General features: G+C 42.8%; 1 protein-coding gene across 1 annotated transcript in view; it reads left to right on the forward strand.

Annotated features, from left to right (window-relative positions):
- Positions 1–26,292, forward strand: part of ENPP1 (ectonucleotide pyrophosphatase/phosphodiesterase 1) — a 78,330-nt gene that overhangs the window by 29,581 nt on the left and 22,457 nt on the right. The window contains exons 5-12 of the mRNA XM_061623857.1: positions 1,491–1,551; positions 8,775–8,872; positions 10,206–10,285; positions 12,163–12,282; positions 14,135–14,244; positions 18,133–18,198; positions 20,089–20,161; positions 21,177–21,285. Coding sequence (XP_061479841.1) covers positions 1,491–1,551; positions 8,775–8,872; positions 10,206–10,285; positions 12,163–12,282; positions 14,135–14,244; positions 18,133–18,198; positions 20,089–20,161; positions 21,177–21,285 — 717 coding nt within the window. The remainder of the gene's footprint in view (positions 1–1,490; positions 1,552–8,774; positions 8,873–10,205; positions 10,286–12,162; positions 12,283–14,134; positions 14,245–18,132; positions 18,199–20,088; positions 20,162–21,176; positions 21,286–26,292) is intronic.

Genomic DNA, 26,292 nt, shown 5'->3' on the forward strand with positions numbered 1-26,292 from the left:
ATTCCAGCCACATTTCAGTTTGTCTCACTCCCAGTATCAGAGCTGGGCTAAGAGAAAAGCAGCTTGGGCAACAGAGTTTGGGGGTTCCATGTGAGGATGGACATAATTCCCAACACAGCTCCTAAATCTTTTAACAATGACATGGGAAGCTGCAGCCATCAGGACAACTGCCCTGGAATAAACACTTGGAAGATTAGAACTTATTACCTTTGTGGGATTTTTTTTAAAAAAAGCTTGTTGTTACTCCTGTCAATATTCAAAACAGCTTATTCTTAATTGATGTTGACTTCTACTACTCAGTTCTATAACTATCAAGGGCTGGGATCCAGGAGCTAGCAGGCATGCATTCCCAGTGGCATTTTCTGACTTTTTTTTAAACTGAAGATTGCATGATATATCTCAACTTACTTTTGAAAGTCCTTTCAGAAAAACTGCTTGTAATGTGGCAAGGGTGCTGCTTTTTCAAGAAACACAAGCCCAAAGCCCTGTTGACTGTGTAAGAACTATTTATTTCATTTCATTTCTATCCCACATTTCCTCAAGGTGGTGTGCATGGTTCTCCCCTCCCCAGTTCATCCTTACAACAGCCCTATGAGGTAGGTTAGGCTGAGAAGCAGCGACTGGCCCAGGATCTCACAGAGTTTGTTTGGCATCCAACCTGTATCTTAGGATGAGTTCCTAGAAGTTATACCCCAATAAAAAAATAAATTTTAGAAGACTTTAAATAACCATGTGTGATGAATTTCAATTTCATGCATTTAATCTTTTTAACTTCACAATCCAATTACATACAGAATGTTAAAACAGGAATGCATTGTGAAAATAGAATACCATTAAGCCATTTTTCCCCCTTACAAAAGGTTAGAACAATATTGTTATAGGATGGGAGGGTTGGGATAGATTATGTCTGTGGGTAGCCTACAAGCCTGTAATTCTGTGTCTGTAGAGATGGAGTATGTAGCAAAGAAACATGCTGGTCATGTCAGTTTCTTTATTAGGTTAATGGATCTGTCAGGTACCCAATCTAAATGTCTAAGGATTTGGTCAAGAAGAGATGTGTTACCATAGGAACAACTGGGCTGATAATGCTCTTTCAAGAAGGGTAGGCCTCCCCCTCCCCCCATCTTTGGGCCAAGAGGTAGCCTGTGTGTGTTAGTCTGATGTGATTCTGGGAGCTGGAAATAGGTAGAGAGGCTTGATCTGCTCTCTGTGCTGAATCCAAGGCCATGGCTTTGGGGCACATCCTGGAAAGCTTAATGGGGAAGAAAGATCTATTCGACGGTTAATGCTGAGAACCCTTCCATCTTGTGCTCAGGTTGTACATATGTGTAAATAAAACCATATAAATATGCCACAATCTCCAGTCACCTTCATTCCAACAAAACCAGACCTTGGATAAGCACTGGGACCCATGGAAGTCTCTCACTGCTCAGAGATTGGGATATGTGAAACAATGAACTAACATCCTCCTCCCCCTTTTTTTATATAAGGAAGGACAAGCTGGCTTGAAGAGAAATGTGAGGACATAAATGAACTCCAGTGTCCGAAAGGGTAAGGATATTTACATCTTTCTGAACAAGAGGGGATACTTGTGTGGCAGGGGTATAGATCTTTCTGTTGTTGTAGTTCGGCAACATCTGGAAGGTCACATGTTCCTCAGTCCTGCTGTAGTTCCTGACATAACTTTCCCTCGTCTTACACTTTTTCCTGGACATTTCCTCCCTGCCTGTTTTCTGGCCCAGCTGCATGCTGACTGGGGTTCATGAGAGTTAAAAAGTCTAATAACATCTGAATAGCCACAGGTTCCCCACTCGTGTTTTAAACCATTCTTTAAACCATAAGCCCTTGCTAACTTTAAATAGGTTTTATATTGGATTCAACGTAAGGATTGAGCTGTTCATCATAAGGCTTGGCCCAGACCTGTTGTATTCATACTTCCACTTTTGTGCTCCAGCTAGAATTGGTCATTGCTAGAATGTCAGTGGGAATGACCCAGCTTAAAGTTAAGAACATTTAATTGATACCAGTTGGATTTCTGACAGTGTAAGTCTATGCACATTTATTCAGAAGAAAATCTAACTTTGTTTAAGGGGGCTTACTCCCAAGTAAGTGCGGATAGGACTGTTGCCTGAGTTTGCAAATTGGACTGGATCATGCCCACTGAGAATCAAAAGAGCAAATCGAGATGCTTATCTATTATTTACAAATCTTGCAGCAGGTGCATATGTGTTCTCAGTGACAGCAGATGACCCAGGTCTATTCAATAAGAACCCTCATTGTATCTTGTAGGGCAAGGTATTACGATTTGATAAGATTTGGCTTGAGTTTTGCTTTGCTTCTTTTAGCAGAATACTGGTGTTTTGTCCAGTTCTTTCTTTCTTTCTTTCTTTCTTTCTTTCTTTCTTTCTTTCTTTCTTTCTTTCTTTCTTTCTTTCTTTCTTTCTTTCTTTCTTTCTTTCTTTCTTATTTAATTTATATCCCACCCTTCCTCCCAGCAGGAGTTCTTTAATGTTTGTGAACACTGTTAAAAAAGAAAAGCTATCCATCTTCATTGACATAAGAGTAATTTATGGAAGTCAAGCTGATTAGCATACGAGCAAAGGGAAACAGTCTGGATGAGCAGCATACTATATTTAACCTGAGGCTTTCTTGCTAATCCCAAACCGGAAGACAATTTGCAAAAAACCAAGTTCCTTTCCAGCCTGTTATTTTAAATTGGCTAGACATTTCATTCTGTTACAATTTTGGCACTAAACATACATTTGAAGCTCTTATGTTGCCTGAGGAATATAAATTAAAAATATTTTGTAGATAGTTATATTTTACACTTCAGTCCTAACCATTTTTCTCAGAAGCCCTTTTACTAATTTTGTAAGAATAGCCCTGCTGATCAGATCAAAGGCCCATCTAGTCCAGCATCCTATTCTTGCAGTGGCCAACCAGATGTGCAATAGCCCTCTCCCCACTTGTGATTCCCAGCAACTAGTATCCAGGAGCATTCTGCCTCTGACAGTGGAGGTACAACATAGCCATTGTGGCTAGTAGCCTTTGATAGATCTTTCTTTCAATTAAAGGGAAGCAGCCTTACCATGATGAAATCTACTGCGTTTATAAGGTTTCATGGACCTTTAAATAAATCTAGCATGGAACAAAATGTGTATGTGTAGGTGTGTAGGGATACTAACCTGGTATCATACTTTCAAAAGAGAAAAGGAAGAGCTGCAAATTATTTATTTATTTATTTTATTTTATTCGATTTATATACCGCCCACAGCCCGAAGGCTCTCAGGGCGGTGCACAGCATAGGATAAAATACAATAAAATCACAAAAACAGTAGAGTGTAAATATTAAAACAATAAACAACCAAATATACATTAAAAGCTTAAAAGATAGATTAAAATGCCTGGGAGAATAAAAAGGTTTTCACCTGGCGCCGAAAAGATAAAAGTGTAGGTGCCAGGCGAACCTCATCGGGGAGACTATTCCATAATTCGGGGGCAACCACTGAAAAGGCCCTAGATCTTGTTACAACCCTCCGAGCTTCTCTGTGAGTCGGAACTTGGAGGAGGGCCTTAGATGTTGAACGTAGTGAACGGGTAGGTTCATATCGGGAGAGGCGTTCCGCTAGGTATTGTGGTCCCGTGCCGTGTAAGGCTTTATAAGTCAAAACTAGCACTTTGAATTTAGCCCGGAAACGGATAGGTAGCCAGTGCAAATGAGCCAGAGCAGGTGTTATATGTGCGGACTGCCTAGTCCCCGTCAGCAGTCTAGCAGCTGCGTTTTGCACCAGCTGTAGTTTCCGAACTGTCTTCAAAGGCAGCCCCACATAGAGCGCATTGCAGTAATCCAATCTAGAGGTTACCAGAGCATGCACAACTGAGGTGAGGTCGTCGCTTTCCAGTTAGGGACGTAGCTGGGCTACCAACCGAAGGTGGTAGAACGCATTCCGTGCCACCGAGGCCACCTGCGCCTCGAGAGACAGGAATGGATCGAAAAGAACCCCCAAGCTACGAACCTGTTCCTTCAGGGGGAGTGTAACCCCATCTAGAACAGGTTGAACATCCACCATCTGGTCAGAGAAGGCACTCACCAACAGTGTCTCAGTCTTGTCAGGACTGAGCCTTAGTTTATTAGCTCTCATCCAGTCCATTATCGCGGCCAGGCAGCGGTTCAGCACATTAACAGCCTCACCTGAAGAAGATGAAAAGGAGAAATAGAGTTGCGCGTCATCAGCATACTGGTGACAACGCGCTCCAAAACTCCTGATGACCGCACCCAGCGGCTTCATGTAGATGTTAAAAAGCATAGGGGACAAGACCGATCCCTGCGGAACTCCACAATGGAGAGTCCAGGGTATCGATCCATGCTCCCCAAGCCCTACCCTCTGGAGACGATCCACCAGGTAGGAGCGGAGCCACTGCCAAGCAGTACCTCCAACTCTCAACTCCATGAGTCTCTCCAGAAGGATACCATGGTCGATGGTATCAAACGCCGCTGAGAGATCAAGGAGAATCAACAGAGTAACACTCCCTCTGTCCCTCTCCCGACATAGGTCATCATACAGGGTGACCAAGGCTGTTTCAGTGCCAAAACCGGGCCTAAAACCAGATTGAAACGGATCTAGATAATCGGTTTCATCCAAGAGCACCTGGAGCTGGCTGGCAACCACCCGTTCTAAGACCTTGCCCAGGAATGGAACATTCGCTACCGGTCTATAGTTGTTCAAATTATCTGGGTCCAGGGAAGGTTTCTTCAGGAGTGGTCTCACTACTGCCTCTTTTAAGCAGCTAGGGACCACTCCATCTCTCAAGGAGGCATTTATCACTTCCCTGGCCCAGCCGGCTGTTCCAGCCCTGCCAGCTTTCACTAGCCAAGAGGGGCAAGGATCCAGTACAGAGGTGGTTGCACGCACCAGTCCAAGCACCTTGTCAACGTCCTCAAGCTGTACCAACTGAAACTCATCCAATAAATGAGGACAAGACCGTGCTCCGGATACCTCATTAGGTTCAACTGCCATAATACTGGAGTCTAAGTCCCGGCGGATGCATGAGATTTTATCTTGGAAGTGCCAGCGAACTCGTTACAGCGGGTTTCTGAAGATTCTATAATATCCTGAGGACTAGTGTAAAAGCACTCGGACAATTTTAAAAAGCTCCGCTGGACGGTTGAGGGATGATTTAATGGTGGCAGCGAAGTGTCGCTTTTTCGCTGCCCTCACCGCTTCTGTATACAACTTAGTGGAGGCACTTACCAAGGCATAATTGCATCCGTCAGGAGTACGCCTCCATCTGCACTCGAGCCTTCTCCTCTCTTGCTTCATCGCTCTCAGCTCCGGGGTATACCACGGGGCTGCATGAGCTCTGCATGGGATAGGGCGCACAGGAGCGATAACCATCTGTCTATATTCTCTGTTGAAAAGTAAAGACACAACATTCTTATAAAATATAAGATCTCTGGGTGCTGATGTATCTTTACTCCAGTTCCAAGGATTTATTTATTTATTTTTTTATTTATTTCATTTTTAAACCGCCCATAGCGAATAGTTCTCTGGGCAGTGAACAAAACAAGATTAAAATACAATATTACAATAAAATTACAATAAAATCAGCAACAAGTTAAATGAAAAAAAAAATTAAATGAAACACATTGAACATTAAAATGCCTGGGAGTATAGCCAGGTCTTAACCTGGCGCCTAAAAGAAAGTACCGAAGGCGCCAGGCGTATCTCCACAGGTAGGCTGTTCCACAGTTCGGGGGCCACTACAGAAAAGGCCCTAGATCTAATAACAATCCTCCGGGCATCCTGATGAGTTGGTACCCGGAGGAGGGCCTTGGATATTGAACGAAGTGAACGGGTAGGTTCATAGCGGGAGAGGCGTTCCACAAGGTATTGTGGTCCCACACCGTGTAAGGCTATATAGGTCAAAACCAGCACCTTGAATCTGGCTCGGAAAGAAATAGGCAGCCGGTGCAGGCGGGCCAGGACAGGTGTTATATGCGCAGACCAGCGGGTCCTCGTTAACAACCTGGCTGCCGCATTTTGCACTAGCTGAAGTTCTTGAACGGTCTTCAAGGGCAGCCCTACGTAGAGCGCATTACAGTAGTCCAGTCTAGAGGTTACCAGAGCGTGAACAACTGAGGCGAGATCGTCACTGTCCAGATAGGGGCGTAGTTGGGCTACTAAGCGAATATGGTAAAACGCATTCCGTGCCACCGAGGCCACTTGAGCCTCAAGCGACAAGGAAGGGTCAAAAAGGACCCCCAAGCTACGAACCTGTTCCTTCAAGGGGAGTGTAACCCCATCTAGAACAGGATGAACATCCACCATCTGGGCAGGTAAAGAGCTCACCAACAGTGTCTCAGTCTTGTCTGGATTAAGTTTCAGTTTATTAGCTCTCATCCAGTCCATTATCGCGGTTAGGTAACGGTTCAGCACATCAACAGCCTCACCTGAAGAAGGTGAAAAGGAGAAGTAGAGTTGCGTGTCATCAGCGTACTGATGGCAACGCACTCCAAAACTCCTGATGACCGCACCCAGAGGCTGCATGTAGATGTTAAAGAGCATGGGGGACAAGACCGACCCCTGAGGGACTCCACAATGGAGAGTCCAGGGTGTCGAGCAATGTTCCCCAAGCACTACCTTCTGGCGACGATCCGCTAAGTAGGAGCAGAGCCACTGCCAAGCAGTGCCCCCAACTCCCAACTCCGCGAGCCTCCCCAGAAGGATACCATGGTCGATGGTATCAAACGCCGCTGAGAGATCAAGGAGAATCAACAGGGTCACACTCCCCCTGTCCCTCTCCCGACAAAGGTCATCATACAGGGCGACCAAGGCTGTTTCAGTGCCAAAACCAGGCCTAAAACCGGATTGAAACGGATCCAGATATGATTGTCTTGGGCTTTGTTTGTGCTGTGTGTCCTTGTTTGAGATGGCAGGCTTAGGACAAATTTGGTGAAACCCAGACTCTCAAATGATACATCTGCTCATAAGAAAAGTACAGAATCCCTTTCACGCTATTTAAACAGCCTTTCTCCATAAAACATTGGTACATTTCATCACTGCATTTGACTGAGAGAGGTGGCGTTCATAGATTATCAAGTTAAATCTCCTGACAGCAGCAGAAACCCTGCCTGAAGCATCTCCATGCTATTCAGTACTCCCCTTCAGTGGTGAGAACTTTGGGAAACAGTGAAATTCTGGATACAACTTAGAAGATCACCCAGCTATTCTTGCTGCATGTATCAAGTCCATCAGAATGAATTCAATCTGTTATTTATGCATCCTGTTCTTACAGATTCCCAATGACAGAGTTTCTGCAACAACACTGAACTAGCTTTACCAGTGCTCCACCAGTTAGACGGGGTTTCCTAACACTCAACCTAAACCTTATAGGCTCCAGATTGAGCTCATTATGGCACATCTTATATGAAGTGATTGCCATTTATGATTTTTATCAATAATTTAAGTTTTACATTATGTGTTTTATGTATTATTTTCAAAACATGCTGTTATATAATATATTGTAATTAACAATATATTCAGTGGTGGGTTTTTTTGGTAAAAAATGAGGTGCCGATACTCATATCTTGATAAAAGTGTCATGGATGTAGGGTTGCCAGGTTCAGGGCCTGAGACTGATCCTGTATCTTTAGGAGAAGAGAAAGTCAGCCAAGTGCAGGTGTTCTTGCAACCCTGTAATGGGAAAAGCCACAAGGTGGAATTCTCCCTTCCCCCTGCCCAACTTTTAAAGATACAGAAGACCTCTTGGTTGCCAGGCCCGGCCTCCAAGAGGTCTTCTGTATCTTTAAAAGTTGTGGAGAGGGCAGGGAGAATTCCACCTTGTGGCTTTTCCCATTACAGAGTTGCAAGAACACCTGCACTTGGCTGACCTTCTCTTCTCCTAAAGATACAGGATCAGTCTCAGGCCATGGACCTGGCAACCCTACATGGGTGGCAGCACAAAATGGCTGCCATGGGCAGCAAAAAAAGAGGTAATGGTACTCCGTGCCTTTGCATAACATCACACACACAAAAGCCCTGAATGTATTCTTTTTATATATTTGTTTGACCTATGTACCTTCTTGTTACCTTCCTTTTTTAAAAATGGGGCATAAATCTATGAAATAAATAAATTGAAGGGACTCTGTGATTACCTAGCAGATGTATAAATTTTGTGCTCCCTCTTTTTTTTTTTTGCGCACTAGAGCTCTTTGGCTTGGCTCATGAAAACATTTTTGCTAGTCTTTTATGTAGCATGCATCATGATGCTCCTTTTATATGCTTACATACTTTAGGTCAGTGCTCTTTTCTCTAAGTAGTTGGTTTTTTTCATGCAATGATAAAGAGTTGGAATGTTGAACTTGAACTGATCCAAATGTGTGGTTGGTATTTTTATTATAACTGGTGAGATTTGTGCCTGTTAATTTACCTGATTTATTTCTGGATAAATGCCCACATAACCCTATTTAAGCATCAAGCTCACATAATTATCATCATGCACATCAGGAGAGCAGGGCTGCTGTCTCTGAGTCCTGACCCCACCACTGCTGGTATTATGCAGGATTCTAAATCACAGGGAAGCATCTGCAGGTAGAGCAGGCTCCCCTCTTCAGACTTCCCCCTCAAAGAGTGGACAGCAGGGACATAATGGCAGTGTGCTGTCCCTCTTCTTCCACCTGACTATGATCATATGGAAGAAAAGACTTGAAGGGTGCTAAAGAGTGGAAAATGAATGAGCAACTAACAAATTCTGTCTCGTTTCTAATTGCTCAGATTTACCAAACCTCCAATATTGTTGTTTTCTTTGGATGGATTCAGAGCTGAGTATTTGCACACATGGGGTGGACTTCTTCCTGTTATTAGCAAATTACGTGAGTAGCTTCTCTGTCTGAGCAATAGCATGTTGATCTATTAAGAAAAGTAATAATAAATCTAAGCAGTCTTTTTTTCCTTAACACGACGTCTGCTCTCAAGCGCCTTACACCTCCCATAAACTTCTTTTGGTCCAAGTGTGGATGGCAGTTTTATGCTGACTGATGATTCAAGAGACAAGAGTGATCTTGATGGTGTCAAGGGTGGGTTTTTTAAAGGGCTGTCATGATTAAACAACTGTTTCTGTGACTGGACAGCGATAGTTTTGAAAGTGACCACATTCCCAAACATGGAAAAAATCGGCGAGACAAAGCTCTTTGACTCCTTAGGATCTAGTATTTGGGATGAGGGTAATGGAATGTTAAAAATGGAATAAACTCAGAAAGAAGTTCAATTGCTTAACCCCCCCCCCCAATACATGGTTTATTTATTTGGCTTGCTAGCTGGGGAATTGCTGGTGGAACTGAGGCAGAGAGAAAGAGGCCAGTGCCTTCTTCCCCCTGTGCTTCCTGAAAATCTGTTCCAGAAGTATAGGGAATCTCCAGAAAAGCACAGAAGGTAGTATGGTGGAGAGCAGAAGGAAGGGGGAACTGGTAGAAATCACTTCCAGCCCCATTCTCCATTGGGACATTTGCTGGATTGAAGGTCCTACCATGAATCGAAGGAACCTGTTTTAAACGCATTATGTTTAAAGCCTGTGGCTTCAGTCTAGGGAGTCCCATGTGGAAGGAGAACACCTAGGTGGCCCCCAGATTTTCTGTTGATTTCTCTCCTCTTCTTTCTCTCCACCTCACTGTAGCCTCCATGCCACCTCTCGTGTTGTTCTAGGGGACATAGAGAGGAGTAGCAGTGGGGAAATGCAGGCAGGAAAGGCCCATTGTGCAAGAAAGTAGTTGTGCTTACACATCTCTGGATCCAATCCATTAAGCATACTGGTGTGTAGCAAGGCTAGAGCACAGTCTGTGCTGTGGCATGCAGCATTCTAAGAAAACAATGGAATGTTGATTTATAAAAATTCAGGGGACAGACATTTACAGAATTAGACTGTAACTTAGTAACATAGTAATTCCATTGAAGTTCTCTGTTCAAAGGTTTAGATACCAAAAAATTTAAAGATAGTGAGAGACAAGTTGCTGAGATGTTTAGTGCATGTCTTTTTGCAATAGCATAGTATTTCTAACTTTACATTAATGTAAGTATGTTGAGTTGCGATTAGCTAATCAGGATAGTAAACAAGTACACACATACACACACAGAAATGATTGCTGGAACAACTTTTTTTGTATGTATATCTGCTGCAGCTATCATATTGATTTTATTTTTCCCCCAAAGGAAAATGTGGAACATATACACATGGGCTGAGACCAGTGTATCCATCAAAAACATTTCCCAATCATTACAGCATTGTTACGGTAAGAGTATCTTGTGATTCTTACCCACCCTACGCACACACACACCACAAAATCCTATGGAGGAGTGACGTGAATTTTGTTTGATTTCATTTTATTTCATGTCATTCATAAGTCAGCTGTACCATTGCACAGGATTATGCAATGATACAGTCAGAACATTTTAAGAGAATTTTGGCTCTCATGTTCCATTGCTTGTTAGTAATTGGAGCATTCTTTTGGGAAATGAAAGAATAATTGCAGAAAATGCTTACCGAAAATGTGTACCTGTGAAATGTTTTGGTGCTAACACCAAAGAGGCAGTGCACGTACTGAGGGTTGGGAAGAAAAGGAGGGGAAATACTATTTTCTTGCCTAAGGCAGAGCTTCCATGTTTCTTCCTGCATGACAGCTGGCAGAGACTAATAGGAGCAGTTAATGAATGACCCTGTCCTTTCCAGAATAGCTAGCATATTTCACAATGTCAGAAAGCGCTTGGCCACTGCTCCCCTAAATGCTTGATCCCATAACTGATGCCATTTTGAAAGTAAAATTCTATACAATGAATGACCTAAAAAAACCGTTGCTATCATCTGGGTAGTAACTACCCTTAAGTAAGAGTATAGGCCCCAAGCCTGAAAACCTGTACGTCAAGAGCAGGGGTAGCCAATGTGCCTTTCCAATGTTGTTGAACTACAGCTCCCTTCATCTCATGACCATGAGCCATGCTTGCTGGACCTAGTAAGAGTTGGAGGGCACCATGTTGACTACCCCTGGGAAGCTTGAAACCATTTAGGTCCTTGAGTCAATATTTTGTGGGAGGGATTCAAGCGAATACCAGAAAGTTAGGTTTGCACAATTAAAGTGAAATCAAGTGCTCTGTTGCCAGTGTAACAAATCCACTTTAAAAAAATGGACTTTTTGCGGTTTAGAAAGCGATGAGGAAATGCATTGAAAAGTGTGAGATGGATGAATGATTAATGGGAAGGCATGTAAATACTCTGCAAGCAAATCAGGATAAATTCTCATTATCATATAATCCGCCCCCCAACAAATCAGAAGAAATGCTCATTCAAGACCAGAGATAGTCTAACCGCCACATAAGCTTTGGGCAAGCAAATCTGGATGAATGCTGAATATACAGCTCATCTAGAGGAGCCCTTAGACTAAATCCAATTAAGTGGAACATCATTTTTTGCAAAGAGTAATTCTTTAACGTTATGCATGTGTGTTAGTGTAATGTGATGCTTTCTAACTGGTTTTGTTTTAAAAATATGTATTTTTAACTTTTTCCTTTCCAAAGGCACAGAAGAACTTACAAATATGAAAACAGTGCATCCCATTTCATACAGTCTTGTCACCCCTTACTTCATGAAGCTAATGGAAATAGCATCCACATTCCCAGTCTTTCTTTACACCACTTCTTGTTCTGTTTCTCTCTTACATTTTAAATTAATACTGCCTCTAAGTTTATATTCCCATGCTCATTAAGGAGTGTGACATACTATCTCCTTTTGGATTTTGTTGTTGTCCCATGTAAATGGAGAGTATGACCTAGAAAGCACATCAAACTCCCGTGGGGCTGCATATTTTAGAGCAAGTGCGAGGATCTTTGGCCCTCCAGATGTTGCTGAACTACAACTGCCGTCAGCCCCGGTAAACATGGCCAATGGCCAGGGCTGTTGGGAGTTGTACTTCAGCAACATCTGGAGGGCCAAAGGCTTCCCATACCTGTTATAGGGGAAGATTGGTATAAAGGCAAGCAGCATGTCTTTTGTACGTGATGTAGACAAGTTTAATGGACTTCCAAGCATTATTGCCCAAATGTAGTTCCATGTCCCCAAAGACTCAGTAGCACAAACAATGTTGATAGATATGTAATGAATCAATGTTACTTGCAGGGCTTATACCCAGAATCCCATGGTCTAGTGGATAACAAAATGTATGATCCAAAGAGAAATGCTTACTTCACACTAAAAAATGCAGAGAAGTTTAACCGACAGTGGTACCAAGGACAGCCAGTAAGTGCTAATTTTATTTATTTATTTATCCTGCATTTCCTCCTAAAGGAGGCATGCTACCTTGATATTTCTAATATTTAATGAAAGAATACTTTTTAAAAGTCTCTTGCTTTTATTTTTATTTCATAAAAAGTGGAACCTATTCTAACTGAATATGTGCTGATAGTATTGCTTTTGTATTGGTATAGTGTCATCAGTGAGCATGGCACTTTACAGAGTACAAGGAGACAGGTCCCTGCCCCAAGGAGCTTTCAATACAAAATTCTACACAGAGAAAATAACAGAAGAAGGGGAGCAAGGCAGGGATAAACAAGGAAAAATATGCTGCTATTTCAATGATGCATACTTCATATGAATTACAATTGGGTTTTGGGACTAGGGTTGTTCCAAAGGCTTCCTGGAAAATGTGAGCTTTGAAGATAGATTTGAAGGTGTGTGCAGGGCTGGCACCAGAGGGTGACCTGGTTGGGCCCTACCTAAGGACCCTTGCAGCCTAGAGGGGCCCCAAAAGGGCCCCTAGGGTAGTGCTCCCATTCCATGATCTGTAGCAACATTGGGTCCTGCAACCTGACCCTGCTGCAGTTCATGGAGACGGAGCTCCCAGGCACTCCCCGAGATAGTGCAAGCTTCAATAAGCCCACAGGCACCCTCCACCTACCTCTCCCATCAGTGTGAATGCCATACACGCTGTGCAGGCTGCCATTTCTCAAGGTGGCGGCAGGGCTTCCCTAAGGGCTGATGCCCCTGCTGCCATTTTGGGTGATGGCAGACATGTGTGCCACATGCGCATGTCATTCACACAACATGAAAAGTTGGTGGGGTGCTCTGGCGGGCTTATTAGCCCTGCACCCCCTGTAAGAGGGGTGTTGGGCTAGAGCGCCATGGGCGCAGTCATGCCTGGCACCAGCCCTCGGTGTGCTCATGGAGGTGCCCTGGGAGGCAGTTCCAGACATAAGAGACAGCTAAGAAGTAAGGGCAGAATTGTTTCAGGGATCGAGAGACTTTGGATGGCTACGGGTGTTGTGGATGAGTGAAATTTGTGGGCAAGGATATGTCAGGATAGAACATAAAAGGGAACAAGGCCATGGAAGGTTTTGAAGGTAATGACTAGAAGTGTATTGGTTCCATATTGTCATTATCTATATAGTGTCATCTATGTTCATGGTGTTTTATAAAGAACAGGTTTGGCAGGCCTTTACTCCAAAGGGCTTAGAATCTAGGACCAGATACTGGGAAATAAGAGAGGAAGGAGAGGGTAAGGGTGAACAGAGAGACAGTATTCAGATGTTTCAGTTTCACACCCTTACACTTAGTGACAGGCTCATTTACAGTTAGAAGAGCATAGGAACGAGGACTTTGAGCCAAAGGCTTCGTGAAAGAGGGAAATAAGAGAGGTGGCATTACACAGGCATTCTGGGAGGCAGTTTCAAGCATACAGAGCAGCATGGGAGAAAGCGCAGAGTGCTTTGAGGGAGCAGGAGACCTTTGGCTGTCTGAACTCACTGCCAGTGAGAGTAGATCATACTGAGCCAGATGGGTCAATGGTTTGACCTGACCTGTTATAACGCTATGTGTTACTATAAATAGCTGTAAAATAAATTGTTTTTGGATAATCAAGCAATATGTAACCCTTGCAATATAAGTAAGATGAATGGTACAAGGACATCAAGGTGTATTGTCCAACTGGTAGTTCTCTAATTGCATATACTCGGAAGGCTTCAACAACATGGAGGGGGGAAATAAAGTTGGCTGGCAGAAACGGAGCAAACCATTTTGCAGCAATTAATTGTATTCCATGACATTCATTAATAGAAAGACTTCATGAGTAGCACTGGTTTCTCTTTTTGTACAGATTTGGCTGACAGCTACATATCAAGGACTAAAATCTGCCACATATTACTGGCCTGGTTCAGATGTTGATGTTAATGGAAGTTTTCCAAACATCTACAAATTATACAATGGGTGAGACTGTAAATCAAGGAACAACAATTAACAAAAAATAATTTAAAATGTTTTGAAGCATCACATCTATGTTTTGGTCTGTGATCTCAAAGTGTGATATCTACATGACGATTGTCTTTATTTAGTAGAATTCCTATGGAAGAGATTTTTCCCAGCACTTGTGGTGCAACCACTATTGCCCCACTCCTTCAGATGTCCTAATTGCCCAGAGCTCCTACAGGTGCTTGCAAGTTCAGATTTCTCTGTAGACAACCTTGTGCAACACACAGTTGTTGCAGAAAGGAGTTGTGATGCCAGGTGGGGCAAAAGTGCTACTCCACTCTGTAGTCAACATAAAAACACCTTGTAAACAGGGTTTTTGTCACAAAAGTTCACTGTAGCTGTATGGGATGTGTTCTAGTAGGCTATATGAGGATTCTAAATTTGTAATTTAGTCCAAAATTCTTTCTTATGTTTCAGGTAGTGTTGTGGGGCAGAATATTTTTTTCAGTAAAGCACTGGAAAATTTCCCATTTCATACGTTTGCTAGTAGCAATGGCCTGGTTCACATGTCATGATAAGCCAAAGTGTGGTTTTTTGGAACTGCACAAATGTGCTGGCTCTTGAAGAGGAACTTGCACTTGCTTTCCCCCTCCCTGGACTTTTTAGCTTAAGGTCTCTCTTCCGTAACCATGATCTGTAGCCAAGGACAAACCTTGGCTACAGGTTACAGTTAAGGGGGAGAGACCTTAACCATGATTCTAGATTTGGACAGCATGCTAAGTCATATCTTGGCTTAGCTGCCATTCAGCGCTAAACTAAAAAGCCCAGAAAGGAGCAAAGTAGGTGCAATCGTTTCATTGGGCGCCAGTACATTTCCACTAAGCCAACCTTTGGCTTAGTGTTAAATGTGAATGTAATCAATGAATATATGCCAAGTATAAATACAATATTAGACAAACTCGGCAGATGCAAAGTTTTTATCTTTGTTTACTAAATACAAGTAAAATTTTGTTGTTGTTATGTGCCTTCAAGTCGATTTCGACTTATGACGACCCTATGAATCAGCGACCTCCAATAGCATGTTATAAATCACCCTGTTCAGATCTTGTAAGCTCAGGTCTGTGGCTTCCTTTATGGAATCAAACTATCTCTTGTTTGGCCTTCCTCTTTTTCTACTCCCTTCTGTTTTTCCCAGCATTATTGTCTTTTCTAGTGAATCATGTCTTCTCATTATGTGCCCAAAGTATGATAACCACAGTTTCATCATTTTAGCTTCTAGTGATAGTTCTGGTTTAATTTGTTCTAATACCCAATTATTTGTCTTTTTCATGGTCCATGGTATCCGCAAAGCTCTTCTCCAACACCGCATTTCAAATGAGTTGATTTTTCTCTTATTCCCTTGTTTCACTGTCCAACTTTCACATCCATACATAGAGAACGGGAATACCATGGTCTGAATGATCCTGACTTTAGTGTTCAATGATGCATCTTTGCATTTGAGGACCTTTTCTAGTTCTCTCATAGCTACCATACCCAGTCCAAGCATTCTTCTGATTTCTTGACTATTGTCTCCATTTTGGTTAATGTATTGGTAAATACATTGGTATTGGTACATTGGTAAATACCTTGGTAAAGGTATTGATAATCCTTGACAAGTTTATTTATTATTTATTTGATTTATATCCTGCCCTTTCTCCCAGTAGGAGCCCAGGGCAGCAAACAAAAGCACTAAAAACACTTTAAAACATCATAAAAATAGACTTCAAAATATATTAAAACACAACAATTATTAAAACATATTAAACAAAAACATCTTTAAAAACATTTTTAAAAAGCTAAAAAACATTTAAAAAGGCTTAAAAATTATTAAAAAGCAACTTCAATGTCCTCATTGTCAACAGTTACATAAATCTTCTGTTGTCATTACTTTAGTCTTCTTGATGTTCAGATGTAGTCCTGCTTTTGTGCTTTCCTTCAGCATTCATTTCAAATCATTACTGGTTTCTGCTAGTAGCATGGTATCATTGGCATATCTTAAATTATTGATATTTTCCTTCCAATTTTCACACCTCCTTCATCTTGGTCCAATCCCGCTTTCTGTATGATATGTTCTGCACATAGATTAAGCAAATAGGGTGATAAAATACACCCCTGTCTCACACCCTTTCCGATGGGGAACCAGTCAGTTTCTCCATATTCTGTTCTTATAGTAGTCTCTTGTCCAGAGTATAGGTTACGCATCAGGACAATCAGATGCTGTGGCACCCCCATTTCTTTTAAAGCATTCCATAGTTTTTCATGATCTATGCAGTCAAAGGCTTTGCTGTAATCTATAAAGGACAGGGTGATTTTCTTCTGAAATTCCTTGGACAGTTCCATTATCCAATGTATGTTTGCAATATGATCTCTGGCATCTCTTCGCTTTCTAAATCCAGCATGGACAGCTGGCATTCCTCGCTCCATATATGATAAGAGCCTTTGTTGTAGAATCTTGAGTATTACTTTACTTGCATGTGATATTAAGGCAATAGTTTGATAAAACTGAATTTTTTTCCAATGGGAATTCCCCCCCCCAAAAAAAAACACCCTCCACATCACTGGTTTCATAGTTATTCAATACATTTTTGTTGTTGTTTGGAAGCAGGAGGAAAGGCATGCGTGCACATTAATATTTGAAAGTAGAGGAGGAATACAAAATGGACAATGAGACACTCCCGACAGAGGCTCCTTCTGGGAGGAAGGATGGGATTTATATTTAAATTTAAACAACAATAATCCTGAGCTCAGTTAGGTGTGGTGAAATGATTTAAGCCTTCAATTTAATGTAAGTTTCATTCCATAGATTTCACTGGGACTCAGTGTTAGCTGGTTAAGGCAGTTGATGTCAAAGAGTAGACCACATCTACAAATTCAGACCACATCTACATTGTGTCTCTGTCATATGAACCTATGTTCAAAGACGCACAAACTGCGGTATGCCCATTGTTTTTCCCACACTGCCAGCACTAGCTTGGTTAGAGCCTTTGCAAACAGGATGCTACTCCCTTGACTGGAAGGGAAGAGGTTATAACAGCTTGTTCCTTAGGCTGGTCTGACCTTCTGTACCTGACTGCCTGGATCCCGTAGTTTCCACTGACAAGACTCCATAGTTTCATGCCAGCCATAACCATACACAGAGTGTATCTACATGCAAAGTTTCAGAATAACACACAGTATTGGTGCAATTTTAAGATTTCTTTAAATTACCTCAGATGCAATAGTTATTCCCTACCCCAAACATGCATTTGACGGCACAGCAAGTCCTTTTGAAACACCTTAGAAATGTCCCAACAAATGGCTCTGGCTTTTAAATAAAGTTGGTCCTCTGCTTTCGAAGAGTTTGATATTTGGTCACTCCATTAAGAATCCAACATATTTTCTAAATATAAGTAATATTTCCCTCAAAGAGATGCCCACAACAAAACTAGGTTTCTTTTCCCAAGAGCACAACGGGAAAACAACAACAACCCACACACCTCAAACCAGCAAACTGTTCTTTGTTTCCTCTATGAAGGCAGACTTGTCCAAACAACCTGTGATTTTGTTCCTTTCTTGTCTCCGCTCCCCACAGATGCCTCTTGTCTTGGCCTCTCCTCTTCCTTTTCTTTAGAACTGCACCTCACTCTTTGTTTTTAGGCGCTGAAGCCACCTTTCTCTCCTTTCTTCATTATCCCCACCAATGAATCCCAAACCAATGAATTAATACAAAGTAAATGCAAAGAAGTAAACCTGCATCTGCTGTGCAGATACACCAATATAAAAACTGATCTGAGACTAACTGAATTTGCATCTGCAAATGAAACAGGTGAGTAATACCTAATCACGGCTTTTCTGATTGTGTTTTCTTTATTGCGTTTTATTATTTAGGTCAGTACGACATGAAGAAAGAGTAATAACTTTTCTTAGCTGGCTACAGTTACCAGAAGAGGAAAGGTAAGTATGACATTTCAAACGTTATACTTGTGTTCAGGAATGTTAGGAAACCAGAACAATGATTAACTTGAATACTATTTGCCTTGGATCCAGGCTTGCTCTTCCACAAACAGAAGGATCTTTGACCTTGTGGAGACTCGCACTGACAGAAGGGCGAAAGAGGCAATTTTTGCTGATTTCACCGTCCCTCTACAATCTGTTTTGCCACCCTCACTGTTTTTGGAGGGTACCCCAATCCTCTGGAGTAGATTTTCAAAGGGGAGGGAAAGTACAACAGAAAGGAGAAATTTTGAAAATCACTTCCCCGCCTTCCACTAGCAGGAGCATCTCATGAGCAGAATTCTGCTCATGGGATCTCTGGAGGTTCCAAGCCTTATCACTGCATGCTGCTATGCATTTTAGTAAGACCACCAAATTAAGTCTGCTTCCATGTCCCTGTAAGATTTAGTTAATGAGTCCAGAAGTGTAGATGTGGTAGCAAAAGCAACATACTGGTGGTACATTAAAGTGTAACACACTTGTTGTAGGATCAGCTTCTGTAGTAAGACACTACTGATATGCAACCTGAAGATGGTGCATGTGAAGAAATAGGGTCTTTCCTATGGCAGTACAGAGCATTTATTAGGCCATGATCCAGCACTTAATTCCCCTTAATTTTCAATTAAGAGAGTCTTTAGTATATGCTTAACTTTCCCATCGAAATCAGCAGGATTCATAAGTGCTTGGCTCTGGCTGGATTGTGATGTTAGGCTGTAGCCATATATGCACATCTACTTGGGAGTTAGGCCCATTTAATATTTATAGGGCTCGGCTGCATTGAACCAAAGGTTTTGTTATCTTTTGCTTCAGTTAATAACAGTAGTTATTTTACTCTGTTGCAGCAAAAGCAGTGAAGGGTCTTGTGGCACAATGAACCCAACATATTTATTGTGACGTAGGCTGTCCTGGAGCAGAAGGTTTTCATGCCAAAACAGAAATGTATTATTATTGTTGTTGTTGTTGTTGTTGTTCCATCGTCATCATCATCGTCAACAACAACAATAATAGTCTGTATAGCACTTTCAATGTTCAAAGTACTTCCCATGCATCATATAGTTATAATCCTTACCCCGTAAGGTGGAAGAGCAATCCAGATGTCCTTTGCACTGGGTTGGGGAAGGGTGGAGGTGATCTTCTGACCTGTCAGCCTCCACCATTCCACCTGTGGAGTGAATCTAATGTCCGTCTGCTGGTGCAGAGCTTTCTTTTCTGCCTACTGAGCGTGCAAGCAGGTGGAGATGCCGCCAACGGGTCTCCTGCCGTTGGCAACCAATGAAAAGTTCCAAGGAGTTGCTGAGCTGATCCAGGATCCATTGAATCATATGGGATGGCTTCAGCCCTGATACAGGGCCGGTCACTGCACCAGCTTCAGTTTGGCGGTGCAATATGTCCGCCCCCCTCTCTTTCACCTTGGGCCAGCAGTCTTGGCAGGACTGTGAATGTGCGGGTGGCCCTGCTGCTCCATGAAACTTGCCGGGTAATGGGAGGGGTTAGGATTGTACCGGCAGTCACTATTGTTATTTCTTGTATTTCAGTGTGTGTGTGTCGGGGGAAGAAAATTAAGGCTGAGGGAAAATTACTTGGCTGAGGCTACCTAATGAGTTTATAGCAGAGGCAAGATTTGAACTGGGAATTTCCTGATTCACAGCTCAGTCTGTTCTCTTAGCCAGTATGCTACACCTGTTCTCTAATATACATATGTTATCATATGCATATATTCTGTAAGGTGCCACAAGACTTTTTTTTGTTTTTAATGCAGTTGTTTCTCATGAACAGTCTTGAATCTAAATATTTCCACACTTCTCTCAATTTATATGTAAAATATTAAATTTTTGGTGCTGTTTGATATAGACCACACTTTTACACTCTGTATTTAGAAGAACCAGATTACTCAGGCCACAGATTTGGACCAATCAGCAGTGAAGTAAGTAACTTGATATTTTTTACATTTGCTTTTAAATTAAGTTCTGTAATGATTTTTTTTTAAAGCGGGCTCAATTGAAAGGTAACATGAGGCTGTCATCAGTAATAATAATAATAATAATAATTTAATTTTTGTGTCGCCTATCTGGCCAAGGCCACTCTAGGCGACGTACACAATTAAATTCCAGTAAAATACAATTTAAAATACGATTTAAAATACATAGCAATACAATACAGTCGACAATAAAGGATTAAATTACAGCATAAAACAGTAGTATTTTAAGAACAGTATGGCCCAGTTAGCATCGAATGTGAATCTAAACCATGACTTAGTATCAATTCCCCTGGTCCTACTGCTGCCATGCTACCCAGTCTCAGCCATGGTTTGGCTTAGCATTATGTGTAATCCGTGTCATACTGTATTAGCCTGTACTTAATTTAGGTCATGTAATATCAAAAATAAACACACATTTTTTTCTGACCATATTTGTGCTGCTTTCTAAAATACCTGTGCAGATTTCCACTTCTTTCAAATGGCTTTTTTTCATGTGGAAAGTCTCAGTGTAAGCACAGATACATATTGCTGGTTGCCAAATTCAGTTATAGTGCTGACTAGACAGTCATCCAGCACTAGTTAGCTAGCCACAAAGCTGAGGACCATCAATAGTGTGATCACCCTTCTCAACAACAAAAGAGTGTACTACTTGGTGTTGAGCTGGGAACAGGTCACAGGGCCAGGAGGGATAAAGGTCATTTCATATGAATAACATCCTGCTATTGAAAACATTAAGAGCCATTGGGTTGAAGTCAACTAAGTCCTATTCAGAGTAGAGCCATTGAAATGAATGAACCTAAGTTAGTTATGCCTATCAACTTCAATGGGTCTACTTCTGAGTAAGACTAATGTTGAATACCACCCTTTGTGTTTAATTACTTGTTTAAATAATGTATACCCTATACATATTTATATTTATGTTACACATTGGTTTTGCTTCTCTTCTGTTTTTGTTCTGCAGGTCATTCTTGCACTACAGAGAGTAGACAAGGTGGTTGGGCTGCTGATGGATGGTCTTAAGCAAATGAACCTGCACAACTGCATTAACATTATTCTGCTTTCTGATCATGGTAAGCTTGTAGCCCTTGTTTTTAACATGACCTTTAAAAAAAAGGTAAGGACACTCTCCACTATTCTAGTAATATAAAGAAGGCTATTAAATGGGTGTATACATATAATGGGGAGCAATTTCCCATGAATTGACTGGGACTTGTTTCTGACATGTCTAGATCGCTAATTATTTTATTTATTTATTTGATTTATATCCCGCCTTCCCTCCCGGTAGGAGCCCAGGACGGTAAACAAAAGCACTAAAAACACTTTAAAACATCATAAAACAGACTTCAAAATGTATTAATACATAACGACCATTAAAAACATATTAAAACAAAACGTCTTTAACAACATTTTTGAAAAGCTTTAAAAACATTTAAAAAGAAGGTTTAAAAATATATTAAAAAGCAATTCCAGCACAGATACAGACTGGGATAAGGTCTCTGCTTAATAGGCAGAGCTTGGAAAAGTTACTTTTTTAAAACTACAACTCCCATCAGCCCCAGCCAGCATGGCCACTGGTTTGGGCTGATGGGAATTGTAGTTCAAAAAAAGTAACTTTTCCAAGCTCTGTTAAAAGACTTGTTGAAAGAGGAAGGTCTTCAGTAGGCTCTGAAAAGATAACAGAGATGATACCAGTCTAATATTTAAGGGGAGGGAATTCCAAAGGGTAGGCGCCATCACACTAAAGGTCCATTTCCTATGTTGTGCGGAATGGACCTCCTGATAAGATGGTATCTGCAGGAGGCCCTCACCTGCAGAGCGCAGTGATCGACTGGGTAAGGGGTAAGACGGTCTTTCAGGTATCCTGGTCCCAAGCTGTATAGGGCTTTGTAAACCAAAACTAGAACCTTGAACTTAGCCTGGTAGCTAATAGGTAGCCAGTGCAATTCTTTCAATAGCAGAGTGACATGTTGGAAATAACCTGCTCCTGTAAGCAGTCTCGCTGCCGCATTTTGCACCAGCTGCAGCTTCTGAACTAACCTCAAGGGTAGCCCCACATAGAGCACATTACAGTAATCCAATCTAGAGGTTACCAGTGCATGGACAACAGTGATCAGGCTATCCCTGTCCAGAAACAACCGCAGCTGTCTTACCAGCCGAAGCTGGTGAAAGGCATTCCTAGTCACGGAGGTCACCTGGGCCTCTAGTGACAAAGATGGATCCAGGAGCACCCCCAGACTACGGATCTGCTCTTTCAGAGGGAGTATGACCCCATCCAAAGCAGGCAACTGACCAATTATCCGAACTCAGGAACCACCAACCCACAGTGTCTACATCTTGCTAGGACCGAGAGTGAGTTTACTGGCCCTCATCCAGCACACCACAGGATCCAGGCACTGGTCCAGGGCTTGCACTACCTCTCCTGATTCAAATGTAACAGAGAAATTGAGCTGGGTATCACCAATGTACAGCTGACACCTCACACCAAATCTCCTGATGACCACCCCCAAGGGCTTCATATAGATGTTAAACAGCACGGAGGGCAAGATGGTACCCTGCAGCACCCCACAGCACAACTGCCAGAGGGCAGAAATACAATTACCTAATGCTATTCTCTGAAAATGTCCTTGGAGGTAGGATCAGAACCACTGTAAAACAGTGCCTCCAATATCCATCTCACCAAGTCCCCAGTCCTTCTCCCTGTCCTTCTCCCAAAAAACGGTCATCCATCTGGGTGACCAAGGCTGATTCAGTCCCATAACAAGGCCTGAAGGCAGACTGGAATGGGTCAGGCTAATCTGTTTCATCCAAGTGTACTTGCAATTGCTGCTCCACAACCCTCACAATCACTTACCCTAAGAAGGGGATATTTGTAACCGGGTGGTAGTTGTTGCAGACCAATGGGTCCAGGTCGGGGTTCTCCAGGAGCGGTCAAATCACTGCCTCTTTGAGGGTGGCTGGAACCACTCTCTCCTGCAACGATGCATTGACTACACCCTGGATCCATTCGGTCAATCTCCCTTGGCAAGTTTCAATAAGCCAAGAAGGGCAAGGGTCAAGAGGACACGTTGCTGGCTGCATCGTCATAAGCATCTTGTCCATGTCATCAGGCTGCATCAACTGAAACCATTCCCAAGAAGCTGCAGCAGATGTTGCACTGGACACCTCACTGGGGACTGCAGTAGATGTGGATGAGACATCAAGAGACATCAAGATTACTATGGAGGCGAGCAACTTGAGGCATCAAGATTACTATGGAGGCGAACAACCTCAAAGTGCCTTCACAACAATTCACAGTGGACCTCCAAAGGGTCTAAAACTCCATTTCCTGGAGTTGATGTCAACAGACCCCTGACAATACGGAAAAGCGCCACTGGATGGCTACTTGAGAAAGTGATGGTGGCAGAGTAGTGGGCCTTCTTCACCGCCCTCATCGCTGCACAGTAGACATGGTTATGATGCTTTTCTCGTGCCTGATCAGCCTCACAGCACGTCTTTTGCCACTTGCACTCTAGCTGTTGTCCAGCCTGTTTCATTGCCCTTAGCTCACCTGTGTACCAGGATGCATATCAGGCTCCATAATGCCATAAAGGGCGCTTGGGGGCAACCTTGCCAAGAGCCTGACTCACCTTGCTGTTCCACAGCTTGACAAGGGCTTCAACAGGGTCACTTGCTCTATCTACTGGGAACTCCTCCAGGGCATTCAGGACTCCAATGGATTCCATTAGTCTCTGGGTGCGGACCATCTTAATCTGTCCATCACTCCTGCAGGTGAAGATCGGAGCCATAAGTCTAAATTTCACCAGAAAGTAGTCTGACCATGACAACGGGGTGACATCCACCCTTATATCTCCAGATCATCCCTTCCTCCATCTGGAGCAAAAACCAAGTCGAGAATGTGCCCCGCCTTATGCGTCGGGCTGGTGACAACTTGAGACAGCCCCATGGTCATCATGGAGGCCATGAAGTCCCGAGCTGGAACATTAGAGGCAGCCTCATCATAGAATCATAGAATAGTAGAGTTGGAAGTGGCCTATAAGGCCATCGAGTCCAACCCCCTGCTCAATGCAGGAATCCAAATCAAAGCATTCCTGACAGATGGCTGTCCAGCTGCCTCTTGAATGCCTCCAGTGTCGGAGAGCCCACTACCTCTCTAGGTAATTGGTTCCATTGTCTTATGGCTCTAACAGGAAGTTTTTCCTGATGTCCAGTCAAAATCTGGCTTCCTGCAACTTGAGCCCATTATTCCGTGTCCTGCACTCTGGGGTGATCGAGAAGAGATCCCGGCCCTCTTCTATGTGACAACTTTTCATGTACTTGAAGAGTGCTATCATATCTCCCCTCAGTCTTCTCTTCTCCAGGCTAAACATGCCCAGTTCTTTCAGTCTCTCCTCATAGGGCTTTGTTGCCAGTCCCCTGATCATCTTTGTTGCCCTCCTCTGAACCCGTTCTAGTTTGTCTGCATCCTTCTTGAAGTGTGGAGACCAGAACTGCACGCAATATTCAAGATGAGGCCTTACCAGTGCTGAATAGAGGGGAACTAGTACTTCACATGATTTGGAAACTATACTTCTGTTAATGCAGCCTAGTATAGCATTTGCCTTTTTTGCAGCCACATCACACTGTTGGCTCATATTCAGCTTGTGATCAATGACAATTCCAAGATTCTTCTCACATGTACTGCTGAGCCAAGTATCCCCCATCTAATGACTGTGCATTTGGTTTCTTTTTCCTAAGTGTAGAACTTTGCATTTATCCCTGTTGAATTTCATTCTGTTGTTTTCAGCCCAATGCTCCAGCCTATCAAGGTCCCTTTGAATGTTATTTCTGTCTTCCACGGTATTAGCTATGCCCCCCAACTTTGTATCATCTGCAAATTTGATAAGCATGCTTTGTACCTCCTCATCCAAGTCGTTAATAAAAATGTTAAAGAGCACTGGGCCCAATACCGAGCCCTGTGGTACCCCACTCGTTACTTCCGCCCAGTTTGAGAAGGCACCATTGATAAGCACTCTTTGAGTACGATTCTGGAGCCAGCTGTGGATCCACCTGATAGTTGTTTCATCCAGCCCACATTTAGCTATCTTGCTAATCAGAATATCATGGGGCACTTTGTCAAAAGCTTTGCTGAAGTCGAGATATATTATGTTCACAGCATTCCCACAGTCTACAAGGGAGGTTACCCGATCAAAAAATGAAATGAGGTTAGTTTGGCAGGATTTGTTCTTCATAAATTCATGTTGGCTTCTAGTAATCACTGCATTGTTTTCAAGGTGCTTACAGATTGACTGCTTTATAATCTGCTCCAGAATTTTTCCAGGGATTGATGTTAGGCTGACTGGTCTGTAGTTCCCCAGTTCCTCCTTTTTGCCCTTTTTGAAGATAGGGACAACATTAGCTCTCCTCCAGTCATCCGGCACTTCACCAGTCCTCCATGATTTCGCAAAGATAATAGACAGGACATTGAAATCACCCAGGACTATTGTTCCGGACTCCTCCAACATCACAGCCGAGACAGCCTCCACCAGTTTGGTCAGAGAAGCTGCCGGGCAGCAGAATGGATGGTACACCAGCAGCAACTATAGTTTACTGTTTCCTTGGCCCGACACCAGGTGCAGGCCCTCACAGCCAGCTCCAAAACAGAGTGGTTTCCTGGTGACAGAGATGGAAGTTCTGTAGACCACAGCAACTCCTTGCCTCCATCCCTGCAGCCTGTGCTGGTGTTGCACCGAGTATCCAGGTGCACAAAGCTGGGTCAGATCTGCTCCTCCCAGCTCACCCACCCAGGTCTTGGTAATGCACACCAAATCAGCACCTTCATCCACGATCAATTCACGAATGAGTGTAGTCTTACTGTGTACTGATCTGGTGTTAAACAACAACACACACAACAACACACACAGGCCAGTGGGCATAGCAGATGAGCAACGAGGAACCCATCCATGAGAGGGGTGAGGAACAAGGCGTAGATAGCCTTGCCCTCGTCTTCTGTGGTTTTTTACCACCTCCCCATGGCTATACCTCCCTCTACCCATGATCACTGAAATTGGGGTGGCATCATTCATGTTCCTCCTTACTAA

Source organism: Rhineura floridana, chromosome 4 (genome assembly GCF_030035675.1).
Source record: "Rhineura floridana isolate rRhiFlo1 chromosome 4, rRhiFlo1.hap2, whole genome shotgun sequence".
Classification (NCBI taxonomy): domain Eukaryota; kingdom Metazoa; phylum Chordata; class Lepidosauria; order Squamata; family Rhineuridae; genus Rhineura; species Rhineura floridana.